The sequence below is a fragment of the Peromyscus maniculatus genome, chromosome 17 (genome assembly GCF_049852395.1).
Source record: "Peromyscus maniculatus bairdii isolate BWxNUB_F1_BW_parent chromosome 17, HU_Pman_BW_mat_3.1, whole genome shotgun sequence".
NCBI lineage: Eukaryota > Metazoa > Chordata > Mammalia > Rodentia > Cricetidae > Peromyscus > Peromyscus maniculatus.
In genome coordinates this window covers 32,913,645-32,934,793 of record NC_134868.1, presented here as the reverse complement: position 1 = coordinate 32,934,793, position 21,149 = coordinate 32,913,645, and the positions used below count along the sequence as shown (strand labels likewise).

Genomic DNA, 21,149 nt, shown 5'->3' with positions numbered 1-21,149 from the left:
CACACAAAATTGAATAGTTTATAATTAGGTATTGTAGCCCACACCTTTAATCCCAGCACTTGGGAGGCAGAGGCAGGAGGATTTTCATAAATTTTAAGCCAAACGTGTTTATATAGCAAGTCCCATATCATCAAGGGCTACATAATGAACCCTATGTCAAATAGTTTGTATATCTGAAATATGCATATCTGAAAATTAAGGATAAATCATTAAAAGGAAATGTCCCATCCCAGAGAAGACACATGATTATGTTTTACACTGTTACCTTCTGCATCTATGTTTTTCTTAAGTCAACTAAAGGCTTTGCACCTTTCCTGGAACTGTAGACCAGGCTGGCTTCGAACTCACAGAGATCTGCCTGCCTCTGCCTCCCAAGTGCTGGGATTAATGGCATGCGCCACCACTGCCCAGCCAACTAAAGTATTTTTAAGAGCTATGTATTTGTTAATTTTCTCATTGCTATGACCAAATACCTGACAAGAAGCAGATAAAGGGAGATGAGGATTTATACAGTCCATCATCCTGGTGGGGAGGGCATGGCAGCTAAGAGCACCGTGGTGGCAGGAATGGGTGCAGTTGGTTCCATCCTTTAGCACTCAGGAAGCAGAAAAACAGGAAGCCTGAAAGGGCAGTAACCTTAAGACTTGCCTCTTCTGTCCTAAGGGATCCACTTCCACCTGGCCCATTTTCCAAAAGTTCTACAAGCCTCAGATTAGTGACATGATCCTGGCTTCACAATGACACTTTCTCCAGCTAGGCCCCATGCACTAACAGTTCCACAAATTTCCCAAACTGTCACCAACTGAAGACCAAGGATTCAAATACTGGAACCTTTTGGAGGGGAACATTTAACATCTAAGCTATAACAAAATAGCAGATTGTTGGCCTTGGTTTGTTTGATATTCTTTTCTCACAGTGCTGAGGATCAGACCCAGGGCCTCACACATGCTTACCATGCACTCTACCATGGAAGTGCACTCTAGCCTTGATGCTAACTCTTGCAAATATATCTTAATTGTTAAAAGAATCATCATTTAATACTTACAGTAAGTTTTACAACTACATCCATGCATTGACTCATTCAGCAGAAATTTTTGTAGGTACTGGGAAATTCAAGACACTAAATAACTAACCATTTCTGCCTTTGTGCTAAATGAGATCATTGTGGGGAATATTATAGATAAAGAGAAAAGGAAAAATTAAGGGCTGACTCTAGGGCATGGTATAAATGAAAAGTACCCAAAAGGAGGGACTAAGAGAGATGGCTCAGTGGTTAAGAGCATTTTCTGTTATTACAGAGTACCAGGGTTTGCTCCCCAGTACCCACAAGTTAGCTCACAATTGACTATTCTGTAACTCCAGTTCCAGGGGATCTTTCGCCCTCTTCTGGCCTCTTTGGTGTCACTGCCCTAGAGGTGGCAGAACTTTGGAGAATGGAGCCAATAAATGAGTCTCATGCAATAGCCAACTTTATTCAAAGCATCAGACAGTTTATACTCTGAGGGTTAAGAGAAGTCACATGAGTAAAGTGTACAGTCACAAGGACAAGCTGCACATGCCAGGCAAGCATAAGCCTCCATAGAAGCATATAAACAAATAAGAATAGTCAGTTGTAATGAATAATCTGAGGTAAACTCACTCCTATCACACACCCGGGAGGGTCACACCCGGGAGGATCACAAAAGCCCATTCCAAGAATAACTTCCTGAAGTAGTCCTCCGACTTCCACAGGTGTGACAGGCACTCACTTACACTACACATACAATCAATCAGTCAGTCAATCAATCAATTAATTAATTAATTAATTAATTTGTAATTCAAATACATTAACTGTTCAGTTTTTTAAAAAAAAAAAAAAAAGAACAGTTCCATGTTTTTGAAGAAACTGAAGTCACAAGACTTTTGTCTTGATTTCATGCAGTTTTCTCACAAATCTAGCACCTGGGCATTGGGCACAAACATGATGAACAAACATATGCAGGCAAACACTAATACATATAAAAAATCAATTTTTAATTTAAAAAAGTACTCAAAAGGAACTGCCGGAAGGACAGAAGAGTAGCAGAAGAATGAGGTTTGGGAAATAGACAAAAATAAAATTTTTCAAGGGGGTTACCAACTGTGTCACATGGTGTAAGATGGAAACTGAGAACTGACCTTTGGATTAAGCAACAAGGAAGTCATTGACAACCTTGACAAACAGTCTTAGTGGAGGAAGAGAGCAGAGCCTGCTTAAGTTCAAAGGAGAATGAGAAGAAATCTGAGACAGGAAATGTAGACTGCTTTCCCCAATAGCTGCTGGAAAAGGTAGGAAAGAAGTAGAAGGGAGAAGAAGGGTAGCTAAATGGAGAAGTAAGACGGAGGCTTTCTAAGGCGGGAGTAGTAGTGCAATAGGCATCCTCAAAGAGAAGTATTCAGTAGAGGAAGAAAATCGTGAAATTGTAGGGCAAGGGAGGTATTAGAGGAATAATGTATTCAATAGACAAGAAGAGAGAAGCTCCAAGCAGTACTTTGTGGTGTTGCTCTGCCTTCCTAAGAATATCCTCACTTATAGCTTACCAGCTATTAAGGAATGGACTTGACAAATCTGTAAAGACTAAGCTACCGCAGCAATACAGATAGAAACATAAAAATTGGGGCCAGTGAGATGGCTTATCAGTTAGGAGTACTGACTGCTCACTCATCGAACCAGGGTTGATTCTTAGCATGCTTGTGGAGGCTCATAGCCATCTGTAACTTCAGTTCCAGAGTATCTGATACCCTCTTCTGGCATTCCTGGGCATCAAACATGCAAGTGGTGCATAGACATACATGTAGACAAAACACCCATCCATGCACATAAAACAAAACAACCTCTCATAAATGACCAGTTCTTTATTAACACCTTTATTCTTATCTGACCTCAGCCAGGAATATACTACTGGCTTGTCTTCAGCTGTGTTCTTCCATATAGATATATTTGTTAAGCATCAAAACATTTTACCTTGAGTGCTTTGGGGTTTTCCCCACACCGGGAATTTGATGATTAACCTTTGGACCACCCAGCAAGCTAAGAAAGTGTTACCTCTTTTATCTTCTTAGACTCTTAAATAAGCCTCAAGCCATATGAGAAAGTTAAACATAATACTACCATGAACAGCTCTTCTAGCTACTTAAATAGAGTCATAAGTATGTCCCATAAGATTCTTGACCAACAGATTCTTAAATGTAAATGCAAAAAGTTATTTGGTCTTTAATGTTTTATAAAAATGTTGGCACAGTTGCCAGCATCAGAAAGGACCTATTACCAGATGGTCCATTTCCTATGTATAATTGAATACATTATTTTTAATTTTCAAATTTAGTATTATTTGATTTAATTAAAATAAATGTATTTTAAAGGAAACTGGTAATGTCTATTCTAAATAATCTGATTAATACAAATGATATTTATTTTCTTGCTATTCTTCATTCTCATTTCTGTTTCTTGATTGTTAAAAAGTAATGCAATGTACACTGTTCAGGTAATTGTTTCAAATTACCTTTTTATGGTATTATCAGCTTGTAGGCATTAATTTCTCTAATTGTCTAGTAGTAAATCCCTTATCTGGCATTTAATCTTGCCTCCCTGGGAAAAGCAGACCTTACCACAGAGTAAATTTTCACATTGCTGACCCGAAGTAACTCGAGACTGTGTCTTGGCAGTGAACCTTTGCTTTCTGTTATTCATAGGAAGGATAATGATGTACTCTGTTGCCTGGAGGCCCTAGTTAAACTCCAGTAATAAGTAACGTCTAAATGTTGTTTGCAAAGGTTTGCACTTGGAAATTCCAGGGTGATAATTGCATTGACACTTTATTTTTGTTTCTTTTGGAAAGCACGGTAATTAAAAATACGGCTTTTAAAAATTTCTGCAGTAAGCTCATCTTAGTTCTGTCAGCTTGACTTTAGAGGATCTACACAGTAACCTAAAAATGGTCACTACTTTTATTACTAAATTATGTGTGTGTGCACAGGAGCAAGTGCACTCACATGAGTATGCATGCATGAGTAAGCATATGCACTTGCCTGTGTGTACCTGTGTCCAGGAGAAGCCATCACCTGTGTGTCCTGATAACTCTGCTTTATTCCTTTGGCAAAATGTCACTCACTGAACCTGAAGCTAGTTGGGTGGCCGTTAATCCTCAGGGATTGCTCCCACCCCCAGTTCTGGAGTTATGGGAGCCCATGTACCCACATCCAGCTTTTATGTAGGTGTAGGGGATTTGAAATCAGGTCCTCATTATTGTAAAATAATTATTCCTATCTGCTGAGCCATCTCCTCAGCCCCAAATTCTTCATTTTTTTTAGCTTCAAACCTGAAGTGAAGCTCACAGACTCTTTTTTTTTTTATTATTATTATTATTATTATTTTACAACACCATTCAGTTCAACATAATAGCCACAGAATCCCCTGTTCTCCCCCTCTCGCCCACCCCTCCCCCCAGCCCACCCCCCATTCCCACCTCCTCCAGATCAAGGTCTCCCCCGAGGACCGGGGTTGACCTGGTAGACTCAGTCCAGGCAGGTCCGTTCCCCCCTCCCAGACCGAGCCAAGTGTCCCTGCATAAGTCCCAGGATTCAAACAGCCAACTCATGCAACGAGCCCAGGACCTGGCACCAATGCACAGCTGCCTCCCAAACAGATCAAGCCAACTGACTGTCTCACCCGTTCAGGTGGCCTGATCCAGTTGGGGGCCCCTCAGCCTTTGGTTCATAGATCCTGTGCTTCCATTCATTTGGTTATTTGTCCCGGTGCTTTATCCAACCTTGGCTTCAACAATTCTCGCTCATATAAATCCTCTTCTTACTCACTAATTAGACTCCCAGTGCTCCACCAGGGGCCCAGCCGTGGATGTCTGCCTTCAGATTCCTCAGTCCTTGGATGGGGTTTATGGCACCACTATTTGGGTGTCACAGACTCTTACTAGTGAAGAAATGATAGTTTTTTCTAGAGATGAGATTCCCCAAACATTTGTCACTAATGTGAAAAAGAATGTCAAATTGTTCTAATTTTCTAGAAAGTGTAAGATATAATTTCTTAGAAAAATATAAAGTTTAAAATTTCTGTTAACTATAGAAGTCTGTGATTTTATCTTCTACTCTGTGGCCTTGTAAGTACAGATAATTCATGTGGTAACTGTGAGGCCTATGCTTGGGTAGTTTTAAACAGATATTTTATAATGTCTAATGTGAAAATTTTCCGGTTGATTAACAAAACTGCTACATATAAAAATCCTTTGGGTCTAGCAAGCCAAATTGGTAGAACACTTGCCTATCATAGATGAGGCTCTTGGTTCAAATCCAAGCACCACATAAAATCAGATGTGGTGGTGCATGTCTGTAATCCCAGAACTTGGGAAGTGGAAACAGGGGTGTCAGAAGGTCATTATCATCCTTAACTGTATAAGAAGCCTGAACTTCCTCAGATCATATTTCAAAACTACAAAGATTTTTAAAGTACTTTGGCAATGCCTTCCCATAGGTACATGGTGTCGGTATTTTCCTGTTTTGTTAAAAAAAAATAGTGCTATAAGATTTTTTCAATGTCTAGTTAGAATATTTCCATGTAAAGCCACAAAATTCTAGTTGTATTACATTTAATTGGTAATATTTGTCAAAATTATTCATGTGTTATTTCATTATTTTGAAATTTGATGATCGTTTATTTTCAGCATGAAATTTGCTAACAATGATGAAAGAAGTTTAACTTTTAGAATTTTAAAGTCAGAATTATAGTTATTTTGGTTGATATTTTAACTATAGCAACTTGTCACCAGATTTAGTTTAGGAATACCTCCATTTCTAATTAGAGAGTAAAATGTAAAGATCATGATCTGCTCACCTATAGTTAGTTGAAATTACTTTTTATAAATTATAGGGCAGTAATGGTAATTACTGTTCACCTTCTTCTAGATACATACATAGGTTTCTGGAAAAAGAACAAAAAGTATATGCTCATCTCTTATGAGCGAAAAACAAAACACGAGGATCTCAACATGCAGGGTTATCATAAGGCAGTGTTTATGGGAGAAAAAGAATTACAGAAGCATTTTGACAAATTTGGAAATACAAAGCTCAAAAATAGGCAAGTACAAACATTACATTTCAAATTGATGATGGTTGCATTGAAGACTTTCAGAGAGACACTGCTTGCATGGTGATAAATGTGCATGTAGACTGTCAGCCAGAATTAATCACTGCACCTTTGTGTACCTGCAAACTGATAAAGATAATTTAGATGTTACCTCTCATAGACCTTTTAATACCTCAGTTTTGGATTATGTGTTGGTAGTCTAAATCACTCTTACATGCATAATTTTAGTATTTTTCTCCTTCATCCTTTATATTACACTAGTGTTTACCTCTCTAGTTGGTGGTGTGAACCTGGGAGAGCAGGACCTAAAAAACGAGATAGACTAAAGTCTCATGCCATAGCCAACTTTATTCAGAGCATCGGCCAGTTTATACTCTGAGGGTTAAGGAAAGTCACCTGAGTAAAGTGTACAATCACAAGCACAAGCTGAATGTGGCAAAAACCATGTTCTTCTTCAGAGTAGTAATGAATAGTAAACTGAAGTAAACTCACTTCTATGCATTATACCTGGGACAGGCACAGAAGCATATCCCAAGAACAATTCCATGTTTTGAAGAAACTAAGGTCACAAGATTTTTGTCTTGTTTTCTTGGAGTTTTCTCATAAGCACCCAGAATTCTCCTCATATGACTTCATTCTTGGACTGTGTTCCAACACATGAGCACTTGATGTTTCAAAAGGTAGTGTGACAGAGAGTGTAAACTGTTAGCCATAGTCTCTTTTCTTCCTCTGTAGTAGTTAGGGAATAGTTCATTTTTCATTTGCCGGCATCTCAAAAACTTGTGTGGCCAAGTGACTAAACTCTCTTCAGCTCAGTGCTGAGGCAGATTATACCTCTCCTAGTCTGACCTTAAGTACTTCCCACATGAACTTCTTGCCATTCTTTCACCCTCTCTTTGGTGTCTTGTGGCAGTCACCATTACACTGGGTCTATGAATTGCTGCATGAAACAGAGTTCCTTGAGCCCACATCCAACCCTACTCCAAGAATTTTCTTCCTGGATCCATAGATATTAGAGAAATTAACTCTCTTCCATTGTATTTGAGCTGATTATTACATTTGAAAAATTGAGACTAATTGACAAAATAGACAAGTGAAAAGAGCCCTTATCATTGGGAAAGGAGATGATTTTTTTTAAAGAAGATAATTAACTTTGTCAGATCGAGTAGTCTACTATATTCTCCTAGAATGAAAGTTCACCTAACTGCCCACCTGTAGTTCTAACTTCACCACAAACACTAAGACCAGTAGAAATACATAAGAAGTGAGTTAATTGCTCATGAGGCCATTTAAACGTTGTTGATGGGACTGATCCCTGTGAATTGGTTCAAATTTTATATCTAAAGAAAGTTCCTAAATTCCTACCTTGTACCCCAGTGACCTTATGCTAGTTTTCCAAAAACTAAATTTCTTATTCCTGACCCAGGCTGCTCTCCTGGCTTGATTTGCTCATCTCTGAAGGGTGGACTGCAGCAGTCTGCATGCTACTTAACCTCTGAGTGCCACCTGTACCCCAGTTGAGATCCAGATCTTGATTTTATACTTCCTGGAGACTATGCCAATTAAGCCATATGCTCCATCTTCTTCAGCTGTCCTGTTCTGGTTTTCCATCCTCTATACTGCTTCTAAGTCCCTTTGTGAAACTGCTTCTGTATCCTGACAACTTTCAACCCTTTCCAAGTTATATCCATATTTGTCTTTTTGTCCAACAACTAGCTGTTTCCCTATGTCTGAACACCCAATATTCATTCAAATTTAAAAAATCTAAATTCTTCTTCAGATTTTCCTGATATATAAACTGGTAAAGTTGTACATAATCCATTTGTTCTTGTTACTTTTGATTTTTTAATTTATTTTTTAAAAGTTATTTCATGCCGGGCGGTGGTGGCGCACGCCTTTAATCCCAGCACTTGGGAGGCAGAGGCAGGCGGATCTCTGTGAGTTCGAGGCCAGCCTGGGCTACCAAGTGAGTTCCAGGAAAGGCGCAAAGCTACACAGAGAAACCCTGTCTCGAAAAACCAAAAAAAAAAAAAAAAAAAAAAGTTATTTCATTTTACATACCAATCCAAGTTTCCCTCTCTCTCCCCTTGTCCTGCCACCCTACCTCCCCCATCCCACCCCTGATCCACTCCTTAGAGAGGGTAAGGCCTCCATTGGGGAGTTAATAAAGTCTGACATAGTAAGTTGAGGCAGGATCAAGCCCATCCTCCCTGTGTCAAGGCTGAGCAAGGTATCCCACCATAGGGAATGTGTTCCACAAAACCATTTCATGCACCCAGGATAAGTCCTGGTCCCACTACCAGGGGCTCCCCAAACAGATCTAGCCACATAATGTCACCCACATTCAGAGGGCCTAGTTCATTCCCATGCATGTTCCCCAGCTAACTAGCCAGAGTCCCCGAGCTCCCACCAGCTTGGGTCAGCTGTCTCTGTGGTTTTCCCCATCATGATCTTGACCTAACTTGCTCCTATGATCCCTCCTCCCTCACTTCAGCTAAAGTCTCGGAGCTCAACCCCATGCTTGGTTGTGGATTACATCTGCTTTCATCAGTTACTGGATGTAGGTTCTTTGATGACAATTAGGGTAGTCACTAATCTGACTGTAGGGGAAGGTAAAGTCAGGCACCTTCTCCACTATTGCTAGGAGTCTTAGCTGGTGTCATCCTTGTGAATTCCTGGGAATTTCCCTAGCACCAGATCTCTCCCTAACCCCCTAATGGTTACCTCTACCAAGATATCTCTTTCATTGCTTTCCTTTTCTGTCCCTCCCTACACACAGCCATCTCAGTCCCTCCCATTCCCATCCCCCATCCTTCCTTTCTATACCCCTCCCCAGTTTACCCAGAAAATCTTAACTATTTTCTCTTCTTGGGGCCCTCCACGTGTGTCCCTCTTAGGGTCTTCCTTTTTATCTACCTTCCCTGGGGTTGTGGATTGTAGACTGTGCTGTTGTTCCTTTTGGGGGAGGGGGAAAGTAGGCACAGAGTCAATGACACAGACTTCCCAACTTGAAACAACAAGCTCAGTTTATTCAGGAAGAGGCAAGGCTTATATACCCTCCACCCCACCCTGGGGGAGGGTCTGATGAATATGCATCTGCTGGAATGACATGGCTGCCTCTCATTAGTTCAGGTCATCTCCAGATTATGTCTCAGCTGCTATTGCTAAGGCCCTTAGGCAGACCCAGGTTGGCTCTCAGAAAGTTTCTTATTACTGGTTTGGGCTAGCTGGCCCCCAGATCTGTTAGGGATGAGTCATCTCACATCTACTAAGGATGATGCTTTCTAGTTCCATCTATTGGACTACAAACTTCATGATGTCATTATTGTTTTTTAACTGCTGAGTAATACTCCATTGTGTAAATGTACCACATTTTCTTTATCCATTCTTCGGTTGAGGGGCATCTATGTTGCTTCCAGGTTCTGGATATCACAAATAATACTGCTATGAACATGGTTGAGCAAGTGACCTTGTGGTATGATTGAGCATCTTTTGGGTATATGCCCAGTAGTGGTATTGCTGAGTCTTGAGGTAGGTTGATTCCTAATTTCCTGATAAACCGCCATACTGATTTCCAGAGTGGTTGTACAAGTTTGCACTCCCACTAACAATCGAAGAGTGTTCCCCTTGCTCCACATCCTCTCCAACATAAGCTGTCATCAATGGTTTTGATCTTAGTCATTCTGGCAGGTGTAAGATGGTATCTCAGTGTCATTTGGATTTGCATTTCCCTGATGACTAAAGATGTTGAACAATTGCATGGGATAATGTTTTTGTACACTGGTTTAATAAAATGCTGATTGGCCAGTAGCCAGACAGGAAGTACAGGTGGGATAAGCAGACAAGGAGAATTCTGGAAGAGAAGGGCTGAGTCAGGAGACACCAGCCTGCCATCCAGAGAACAGCATGTAATGGCACACAGGGAAAGCCATGGAACACGTGGCAATATATAGATGAACAGAAATGGATTGAGTTTAAGTGTAAGAGCTCGTCAGTGGTAGGCCTGAGCTAATGGCTGAGCAGTTTTAATTAATATAAACTTCTGAGTGATTATTTTATAAGTGACTGTGGGGTCCATGGGGCTGGACAGGACCAGAGAAAACATTAGCTACAAACAATTCCTTAAATGTCTTTCAGCCATTTTAGATTCTTCTGTTGAGAATCCTCATCTTAGCTCTGTATGCCATTTTTAAATTGGATTATTTGGTATTTTGATATCTAGTTTCTTGAGTTCTTTATATATTTTGGAGAACACCCCTATGTCAGATGTGGGATCAGTGAAGATCTTTTCCCATTCTGTAGGGTACAATTTTGTTTTGTTGACTGTGTCCTTTGCCTTACAGAAGCTGCTCAGTTTCAGGAGGTCCCATTTATTAATTGTTGCTCTCAGTGTCATTGCTAGTAGTGTTATATTTAGGAAGTGGTCTCCTGTGACAATGCATTCGAGGTTACTTCCCACTTTCTCTTCTATCAAGTTCAGTGTAACTGGATTTATGTTGAGATCTTTGATCCATTTGGACTTGAGTTTTGTGCATGGGATTAGATATGGATCTATTTGCATTCTTCTACATGTTGACATCCAGTTATGCCAGCACCATTTGTTGAAGATGCTTTCCTTTTTCCATTGTATAATTTTAGCTTCTTTGTCAAAAATCAGGTGTTCATAGGTGTGTGGATTTATGTCAAGATCTTCAATTTGATTCCATTGATCCACATGTCTGTTTTTCTGCTAATACTAAGTGGTTTTATTACTATAGCTCTATAGTAGAGCTTGAGGTCAGGGGCGGTGATACCTCTGTTGGGGAAGCCTACCCATTTCTCTGTGGGAAGCCCACTCCTACTTTTTCCCCAGGGTACTCTTGAGGGGGAGAAATATTTAAATAGAAGGATAAAGGGGAAAGAAACAGATAGGAACACAGGATAGCCTCAGGAGGGCCTGGATCATAATCCACCAGTCTCTTCAGTATCTTCTAAAGGTCCTTTTGTTAGAATGCCAATGTGTGGAGCAAAGGACCTCCCCCTAGCACAGCCAAATGCAGACCTTACCAATTGCCCGGTAACCACACATGTGGTCAAGCAATCCTCCAGTGCAGCCCTGCTGAGTAAAGCAAGCTCAGCTCTCACTATGAAACCTTTGTGGGCCTCCACAACTCCCCACTCTTGATATAATAAAGGGCCCTCTAGGCCCTTGAGATAGACTGTGCCTGTCTTAGGTCATCCTTGATTAATTTTACATACATACATTCAGGAAGCTATCAAGAAAGTTGCCTGTCTTTGGCTACCAGCGTCTGGCAAGAGGGTATACAGAGCTTAACTCAGCTCTGACCCAGGTTACTCCTAAGAGCTTGCAAACAACCACAGCAATCTCCATAGCTGCCACATCTCTCAGTAAAGGAGTAGAGAATAATAAAGATGGAATATTCTTTTTTGAATGGGTCTAAGGTGATTACAGCAGTCTTAGCTGCACCAAGCCCTTTTCTAAATCAAAACTCTCTCCTAACAGATGTTCAATAAAAATTTCAAGAGACTATTTTGATTCCCAGGAAAAAACAGTCATTTCAAAACACTTCAAAGTATTAACTCAAGTAAACAAAAGCCCATGCTAATTATAAACACACTTTCAGCTGTTTAAGTAGCTCATATATACTTGTGTTCCTATCACAGCAGTAGAATTTCTATATAAACTAACTTGATTGTGGGAGGCCTACCCCTTTCTAAACAGAAACAGAAGAGGAGTGGAAACTTTTAGGAAGAAGACAGAAAAGCTTCCCTAATTATGACACCTTCATTTAAGTTTTCCAAGGGCCAATGAGACCATAAAATTATATTTTGAGCTATCCTAAAAAGTGTTCAAATATATCTTAAGGTAAAGGAGTAATAAAAACTTCAAGATGCTTCTAATGTGATTGATTTGGTTTATTATTTAAAATTTAATGTTACCTAATTTGTCCAGACTAGACAGATAATGATGGAATAATAAAAACAATTCTAGTATGAACATTACTATACATATTTACACTTTTTACAAACTTACATTCAATATTTATACTTTTTACATATTTATAAGTTGTATGAATATCATATTTCCACTTTTTACAAACTTATGTTCAAAAGGAAACTCCATTTACACTTTTTACAAACTTACATTCAACATATTTACAAGTAACATGAATATCACTATACATATTTATACTTTTTGCAAATTTATGTTCAAAAGGAAACTCTGTGGGACCATTTTACAAACTTTAACACACATCTAGAAAGACTCTCTTAACAGAACTGTTATATTTTCTTTCAACAAGACAGAGAGTTCTCAAATCATGAGTTACTGCAGTTAAGATTGTAGGTGAACTCAAAACTGCTTCATTTCTATAGTTCAGAGTTCATGATCAGCTTTGATATGAGACTCCTGTAGGTAGCCAGCAAGCTTCATTTGGTAACTAAAGGTACAATTTCCCCCTTCTTAATTTTTTGAAGCTGTATCTTAAGATTGCCATGAGCTCTTTCAAGGATGTCTTGTCTTTGATAGATTTTTATTAGACCATAAGTTTTTTGCACACACAAGCAATTTTCTGGTGTTTGGACCATTTTTTCCTTGCTTTCTAAAAGTTTTCAAAGTGGCTTGTTGACAAACAGCATTAGCATTTTAATTGTCTCCTGACAGTCAGACTTTCACCTATTTCTTGTTTTCAGGAGGTAAGGCTAACAAGGCTTGTGGGAAACGTGACATTTTTAACTTCTTAAGCTGTTTAAAATGAATTAAAACATGCATTTGCTGGATATTTCCCTTGGGCATCTTGCTACTCTGTTACGGGGAATGAAAGCTTTTGTCTTGGTCTATCTGCATTTTTTTTCTGAGCCTGCTTTCAATGCCACCTGGCTTTTTACCAACTATATTTCTCAAGCTACCTTTCTCTATACTGTCACACTGTTAGAAACTGTATTTCCCATGCTACCTTAGGAACTACATTTCCCAGGGTGCCTTTCAGGGTCCGGGAGAAAACTCAGCTGCAGCCAATGGCGGTCCTGGTTTTGTTCACACGGTCAAAATCAAGTTTCTGCTCTTTTACCATGGGAGGTTTTTGAGTCAAGATTAAGTTTTTCACCTGGCACCATCCCCAGCACAGATCACACATGTCCATGTGCACTCAGACATATGCTTGTTGCCAGAAGTGAAAACTTCTTGGTGCTTCACTCTCCCACCTTACCAGATCAGTGAAAAGGAATGAGAGCTTTCTCAGAGAGATTTTTTTACCCCAGATAGAACTTCTTTGTCTGCTTGCCTCCTCCCACAAGATGCAGAGTCACTGATGCTGCTGCCACAGCTCAGGACCTACACACTAAGAGCACCACTCTCTTTTCCCGAATCCGGGACCAACCAAGTGTCCCCACAGCAGCCACACCTATAGCTGTTTTTGTTTTTTTTTAATTGTAGGGAGGATCCCAAAGGCTCCACTGCTTCCTCCATGCCAGCAGCCCCTCCCCATGTCCTACACCACCTCTGCTGGGGCTCCACCCTAGGGAGAAGCTGTCCCTGCTTGGCTTTTTGCCTGCACTCTCTTGGACGTCAGCTCTGGCCGCAGGGGACTCTGGCTGCTGTTTTTCTAATAATGGCTTGTAGGGGATATAGGATTAGTAGAGAGGATTTGCCATGTTTCAAGGGTTTTTTTTTTTCTTTCTGTTTTTCTAGGACCATTACAGGTAATTTTTCCATTCTGATAGCTGTTATTTCCAGGTGAATCTAATTTTTGCCCTTACAGGAAGAAAAGAACTCTGAGAAGGAAAGACCTGAAAAGCTTTCAGTTTTTTAGTGAGTGATTACTAGGTTTTTCCCAAGACTGTTCCCTATATTCTGCTTTTGCCAAGAGGAAACCAACTCTGATAGTAAGATGTTATCAGCAAGCATTTGTATCCAGCCGCAATAGAGCAGAGGATTTGGTCACACCCTTGTCTGCCTCGGAAAAAAAAATTTTTTTCCTGCCACTCAGGGCTTAAGCTAAGCTATCCACGGTGATCTTTTTCTGCCCATTTTCTTTCAGACTTCCATTTTTTCATGACTTCCATTCTTCCCCCAGGAATCTGCATTCATAGTCCCAAGAACACAGCTCCACTGTCTTGTTGCTTTACTATCTTACCCAAAGCTTGTCTTTTATTCCTATATTCTACCTTATCTTAAGTTTCTTTTTACGCTATATTCCTACCTTACATTTTTTTCCTAGTTTTTATAGATAGAAATTAAGAGAGAGAGAAAAAAGAAAGAAACCTAGATAGAGATACTCGCTGCAGCCTAACTTTCCACTTTGGCATTTCTTTCAGCCACTTTACTTTATCTATACTTCTGAAAATAGAATACCCCCATCTTCATTACACTACAAAACTAGACATGCCAAACTGCTTCCTATGGGGCCCCCAACCCTCCTTTCACTAAGTCCCTGGTGCCTATTCTTGGCACCATCTTTGGGGGGGGCTATCCATTTTTCTGTGGGAGGCCCACTCCTACTTTTTCCCCAGGGTACTCTTGAGGAGGGAGGAGGGAGAAATATTTAGATAGAAAGATAGAGGAGAGAGAGACAGATAAAAACACAGGATAGCCTCAGGAGGGCCTGAATCATAATCCACTGGCCTCTCCAGTATCTTCTAAAGGGCTTTTTATAGGCACACCAATGGGTAGAGCAAAAGACCTCCCCCTAGCACAGCCAAGTACAGACCTTTCCAATCACCTAGTAACTACAATCATTATCAAGCAATCCTCTAATGTAGCCCTGCTGGGTAAAGCAAGCTCAGATATCACTATAAAACCGTTGTGGGTCTCCACAAACCTCCAGAAGTTCCTTTATTGTACAGGATTGTTTTGGCTATCCTGGGTTTTTTGTTTTTCCCTATGAAATTGAGTATTGTTCTTCCAAGGTCAATGAAGAATTGTGTTGGAATTTTGATGGAGATTATATTGAATCTGTAGATTGCTTTTTGTAAGATTGACATTTTTACTATGTTGATCCTACCTATCCAAGACCATGGGAGATCTTTCCATTATCTGATATCTTCTTCAGTTTCTTTCCTTAAAGACTTAAAGTTTTTGTCATACAAGTCTTTCACTTATGGTTAGAGTTACTCCAAGATATTTTATGTTGTTTGTGGCTGTTGTAAAGGGTGGTGTTTCTCTGATTTCTTTTTCAGCCTGTTTATCATTTGTATATCGGAGGGCTACTGATTGTTTTGAGTTAATCTTGTATCCTGCTACATTACTGAAGGTATTTATCAGCTGTAGGAGTTCTCTGGTAGAATTTTGGGGGTCACATGTGTACTATCCTATCATCTACAAATGGTAAAAATTGGACTTCTTCTTTTCCAATTTGTATCCCCTTGACCTCCTTTTGTTGTCTTATTGCTCCAGCTAGAACTTCAAGTACGATATTGAATAGATATGGAGAGAGTGAACAGCCTTGTCTTGTTCCTGATTTTAGTAGAATCACTTTGAGTTTCTCTTCTTTTAGTTTAATGTTGGCTGTTGGCTTGCTGTGTATTGCCTTTATTATGTTTAGGTATGTTCCTTGTATCCTTGGTCTCTCCAAGACCTTTATCATTAAGGGGTGTTGGATTTTGTCTAAGGCTTTTTCAGCATCTAAAGAGATGATCATGTGGTTTTTTGCTTTCAACTTGTTTATATGGTGGATTACATTTACAGATTTTCATATGTTGAACCATCCCTGCATCTCTGGGATGAAGCCTACTTGATCATGGATGATTTTTCTGATGTGTTCTTGGATTCAGTTTGCCAGTATTTTATTATTTTTGTATCAATATTCATGAAGGAGATTGGTCTGTAATTCTCTTTCTTAGTTGTGTCTTTGTGTGGTATGGGTATCAGGGTAATTGTAGCCTCACTAAAAGAATTTGGCAATGTTCCTTCTGTTTCTATTGTGTGGAACAATTTGAGGAGTATTGGTATTAGGTCTTTGAAATTCTGGTAGAATTCTGTGCTGAAACCATCTGGCCCTGGGCTTTTTTTTTTTGGTTGGGAGACTTTTTATGACTGCTTTTATTTCCTTAGGGGTTATATGTCTATTTAAATTGTTTATAATCTCGTCTAGATTTAATTTGGGTTGTGGTACCTATCCAGAAAATTGTCCATTTCTTTTACATTTTCCAATTTTGTGCAATACAGGTTTTCAAAGTATAACCTGATGATTCTCTGGATTTCCTCAGTGTCTGTTGTTACATCTGCCTTTTCATTTCTGATTTTGTTAATTTGGATGCTCTCTCTCTCTCTCTCTCTCTCTCTCTCTCTCTCTCTCTCTCTCTCTCTCTCTCTGCCTTTTGATTAGTTTGGATAAGGATTTGTCTAAACAAGCGAAGGACCTGTATTACAAAAACTTTAAGTCCCTGAAGAAAGAAATTGAAGAAGATGTCAGACATCCCCCATTCTCATTGATAGGTAGGATTAACATAGTAAAAATGGCAATCTTACCAAAAGCACTCAAAATACCCAACAGTTCAATTAAAAAATGGACTATAGAACTGAAGAGAGAATTTTCAACAGAGGAAGCTCAAATGACTGAAATACATTTAAGGAATTGCTCAACATCCTTAGCCACCAGAGAAATGCAAATCAAAATGACTCTGAGATACCATCTTAGAACCATCAGAATGGCTAAGATCAAAAACACTGAAGACAGCTTATGTTGGAGAGGATGTGGAGCAAGGGGAACACTCCTCCACTGTTGGTGGGAATGCAGACTTGTACAGCTACTTTGGAAATCAATATGGTACTTTCTTAGAAAATTGGGAATCAATCTCCCTCAAGACACAGCTATACCACCCTTGGGTATATACCCAAGGAATCCTCAATCATACCCCAAGGACACATGCTCAACTATGTTCATAGCAGCATTATTTGTAATAGCCAGAGCCTGGAAACAACCTAGATGCCCTTCAACTGAAGAATGGATAAAGAAAATGTACATATACACAATGGAGTACTACTCAGCAGAGAAAAACAATGACATCATGAGGTTTGCAGGCAAATGGATGGAACTAGAAAAAAATCCTGAGTGAGGTAACCCAGACTCAGAGAGACAAACATGGCATGTACTCACTCATAAGTGGATACTAGATGTAAAGCAAAGGATAACCAGACTGCAACTCACAACTTCAGGGAGGCTACCTAGTAAAGACAACCCTGAGAAAGACACAGGGATTGCCCAATGACAGAGAAATGGATGAGATCTACATGAGCAAAACATGAGAGCTTAGGGGAGCAGGAGGTACCAGCTGGATCAGGAGCAGAGTGGTAGAACGGGGAGGGAGATAACATGATGAATGAAGACCCCAGGGGAATAGGAAAAAGTAGAGTGCTAGAGAGGTCCGCAGAAATCCACAAAGATACATCCACTGTAGACTACTGGCAATGGTCTAGAGAAAGCCTGAGCTTCTCTGCCCTGGTGGCCAAACACCCTGGCTGTCATGATAGAACTCTCATCCAGTGTCTGATGGAATCGGATGCAGAGATCCACGGCCGAGCCCCAGGTGGAGCTCCTGGAGCCCAATCATCGAGAGAGAGGGGGGATTGTTCATGAGTGAGAGATATTGAGACCATGATTGGAAAAAGCACAGGGACAAATCACCAAACTAGTGAAAATGCAAGAACTGTGAACCAATGGCTGAGGAGCCCCCATGGAACTGGACCTGGCCCTCTGGATAAGTGGGACAGTTGATTAGCTTGAACTGTTTGGGAGGCCCCCAGGCAGTGGAGCAGGGACCTGTCCTTGGTGCATGGAATGGCTTTTTGGAGCCTGGGGCCTATGCTGGGATACTTTGCTCAGCCTTGGTGTAGGGAGGAGGGGACTGGACCTGCCTCGGCTGAGTCTACCCGGCTGGGCTGACTCCCCAGGGGAGACCTTGCCTTGGAGGAGGTGGGAATGGAGGGTGGGTTGGGGGGGGAGGGCTGGGGAGTGGGAGGAGGGAGGACGAGGGAATCTGTGGCTGATATGTAAAATCATGTAAATTATAAAATAAAAAAATATATAAAAATAATAACTTCATGAACAAAAAGTAAAGACAGATAATCTCATTCTAAGTAAGATTTATTTCTAATATAAATATGTTTTTAACATGTGGAAACTTAATTTATGATCATATAAATAAATTTCTTGAAGTCAACTTGCCATATCTAAGAGACGGTTTAACCAGCCAGTTGTAGAAATTTATCCTAAAGTATCATTTGTAGATACTGTTAAATATTTTCAAGCCTTGTGTTTCTGTCTACAAAGAAAGACCTTGAGGGAAGTAGAGGACTCTCCAAATGCCTATGTACAAGTACCTGCTAATCCTATTCATTTTGACTCTATGCAAAATTCAGAAATACCATTGATGCTGTATTCTACTAGAACTGTACTTTGTTCTGGATTATGATCTTAGCTATAACTCTCAAGCATCGCTGTCCCAAGGCTTCTGTAGTGATCGTCACAGCCATAAGCAACAACCCTAAAGGCATTGGTTTCTCCCTAGAAAAGACATAGACAAGATCATGGAGCACACACTAAGCACTCAGCAAGGGCTGGTGTCCCAATGCCACTGGATGTGTAATGTTCTCTCCAACTAAACCTGATGAATGGCAGTTTAAAACTCCTCAATCCCTTAGTAACACTGTGGTAGGATCCTTCAAACATCAATTCATTTTATTACTGTATAAATTTTCCTTATGAAGAGATTGAGGTTTTATGAAGGGATTGAGGTTATAAGAAAGAAAGTTTTCACTCTTTTACATTTACTTGAGCAATTGACTTTTAATAGTTTAAAAGCATCCATCTTCTTCAAGGTGGTGGTGTTCCTCCAAATTAATACTTTCCTGCTCTCTTGACCATAGGTTGCTACTGGCAGAGCTGTTACTGAAGATTTGGACCTCTATGCTACATCTCGAGAGAGACGATTTCGTTTATTTGCATCTATAGAATGTGAAGGACAGTTATTCATGACTCCATATGATTTTATTTTGGCTGTTACAACAGATGAGCCCAAATGTAAGTAAAGATTTTAAATTACCTTTATAATTTTACTTTCATAATAATTTAAAATATACTAATAGTATTGTGATAATTTTCAAAGACTTCCAAAGATGGTGGTAAAAGTAATGGATACTAAGCAGTTCTGGTCAGGTTAAATAGATGACAATAAAAATGAACTTTGAAGAGAAGAATCTCTAGTTTGTAAAAATATGGGATAGTATACATATTTTAGAATACATAACAAAAGCAATGTGACAACTCATAATTCATTGTTTTATGCAATGTTTGCAGACGGATATTTCTTAAAAACCTTTATTATGTCTAAAATTGCAGAAATTTTGAGTCACTTCCTTGTATATTGAACTTCAACACCACCTTCCTTTAGATATTCTTATAAGAGATTAATGTTCTACCTTTTATTTCTTGTATCCAAAATGAGTAATTTAGAGGACTGGCATTGAAGTTAGCCTTGCTCAAGAATTCTACTTTTCTGTCTTCTGCATTTGGCTTAGCTCCTGAATTATAAAGATGGGCTAATTCCATCCCACTTTTCCATATGTTAAAGGAGTGGTTTTCAAACATTTGGGCAGCTGCACAGTTTTTGGAAATGCTTTATTACTGACTTAATAAAAAAGCAGCAAGATTCTTGCTGGGTGGTGGTGGCACACGCCTTTAATCCCAGCACTCGGGAGGCAGAGCCAGGCAGAGCTCTATGAGTTCAAGGCCAGCCTGGTAAAGGGAGATCCAGGACAAGCACCAAAACTACACAGAGAAACCCTGTCTCAAAAAAAAAAAAAAAACTTTAAAAAAAAAGTAGCAAGATTCTTGTATACACTTTTATATGTTCTTTTCAATGAAGTATATAAAGAAAATCCACTTCACAGATAACAGGTGGTTAGGAAAAGGAATACTACTTTCTTCTGACCTTGGGCATTCTCTTTTTACATTGTCACAACTTGCTAGTGGTAGTTCAGGCTTTCAAACTCTCCAAAGATGGTATTGAAAGATTCTCTAGAATGAAGGGGTTTGGGCTAGATTAACTGGATGGCTGGATGGTAAGAATGAGATTGAGAAGGAAAAAAAAAGTCACTGAATTTTTGACTGATGTATTTGAGATGTATCAAATATGTAAAAGTTGGATTTATCTAGTTTCAGCTCACTGAAAGATAACTAAAAATTAATGCACCAAATAAATTGGCTAATATTTGCTTCAATTTCTCATAAAAATATATGATAATTTAGACAAGAGCAGTTATAGCTATTTTCCTCCAGAGCAAAACCAAACTTTAAAATTTTTTCAATATTTTGGCAAACTTGTGCAAACTAGCTTTTAATTCTTTCCAACCCAATGTCAGTGCTAGACATTAGATCCAGGGATTTGTATATGCTGCGCAAGTGCTTTTCTGCTGAGTTTCATCACAACCCTCAATGAATTGACTTTAGATGCTTTGAATTCTCAACAATGAAGATCAAGGAGAGGTCTGAACATTTGGGATTTGTCTGTACATGATTCGTAGTTAATGCTATGTATGTTGAAGTTGTCCAGAGAAATACTATACTATTTTACACGACAGGGGGCCAATCCTTGAGGAACTCTTACACTTCCAAAGATGGATATACAAATGCTAGAAAAGGGTAAGCCTCAAAAGCGCTATCCAGAGACACAAGAAAAAACAAAACAAACAAACAAAACCCAACATAGACTGGTACAGTCATAGAGGCCAAAGGAAATAGTTGGGGTGGTTCAGTGAGTGGAACACTCCTGAGAAGTCAGTTAGACGAGGATAGAGTAGATTCTAGACTTAGTAATATGAAGGTTGCTGAGGATTTCAGGGAATTGACTAGGACAAACACTAGGTTGCAGAGTGGAATACAAAAGAGGAACTGAAGGCAGTGACTGGCAAGTATCTAGTCGAGATGCTCGACTCTGACAGGGAAAGGAAGTGCAGCTGCATTGGAATTTGAGGTAGAGGCTTGACCATGCAAGATTTTAAATCCCCCAAAATTTTAAAAGTAGAATTTGGTTTTGA

The 21,149-nt window shown here is 39.6% G+C and overlaps 1 protein-coding gene across 5 annotated transcripts in view; it reads left to right on the top strand.

Annotated features, from left to right (window-relative positions):
- Micu3 (mitochondrial calcium uptake 3) overlaps positions 1-21,149 on the top strand; it is an 89,522-nt gene that overhangs the window by 17,149 nt on the left and 51,224 nt on the right. For 4 of the 5 annotated variants that reach the window (XM_076553509.1, XM_006973971.4, XM_076553508.1 and 1 more), the window contains exon 2: positions 18,981-19,134. In XM_076553509.1, the coding sequence (XP_076409624.1) occupies positions 18,981-19,134 (154 nt within the window). Of the gene's footprint in view, positions 1-18,980; positions 19,135-21,149 lie in introns of those variants that run through there. The other variant, XM_076553510.1, reaches the window with a different exon arrangement.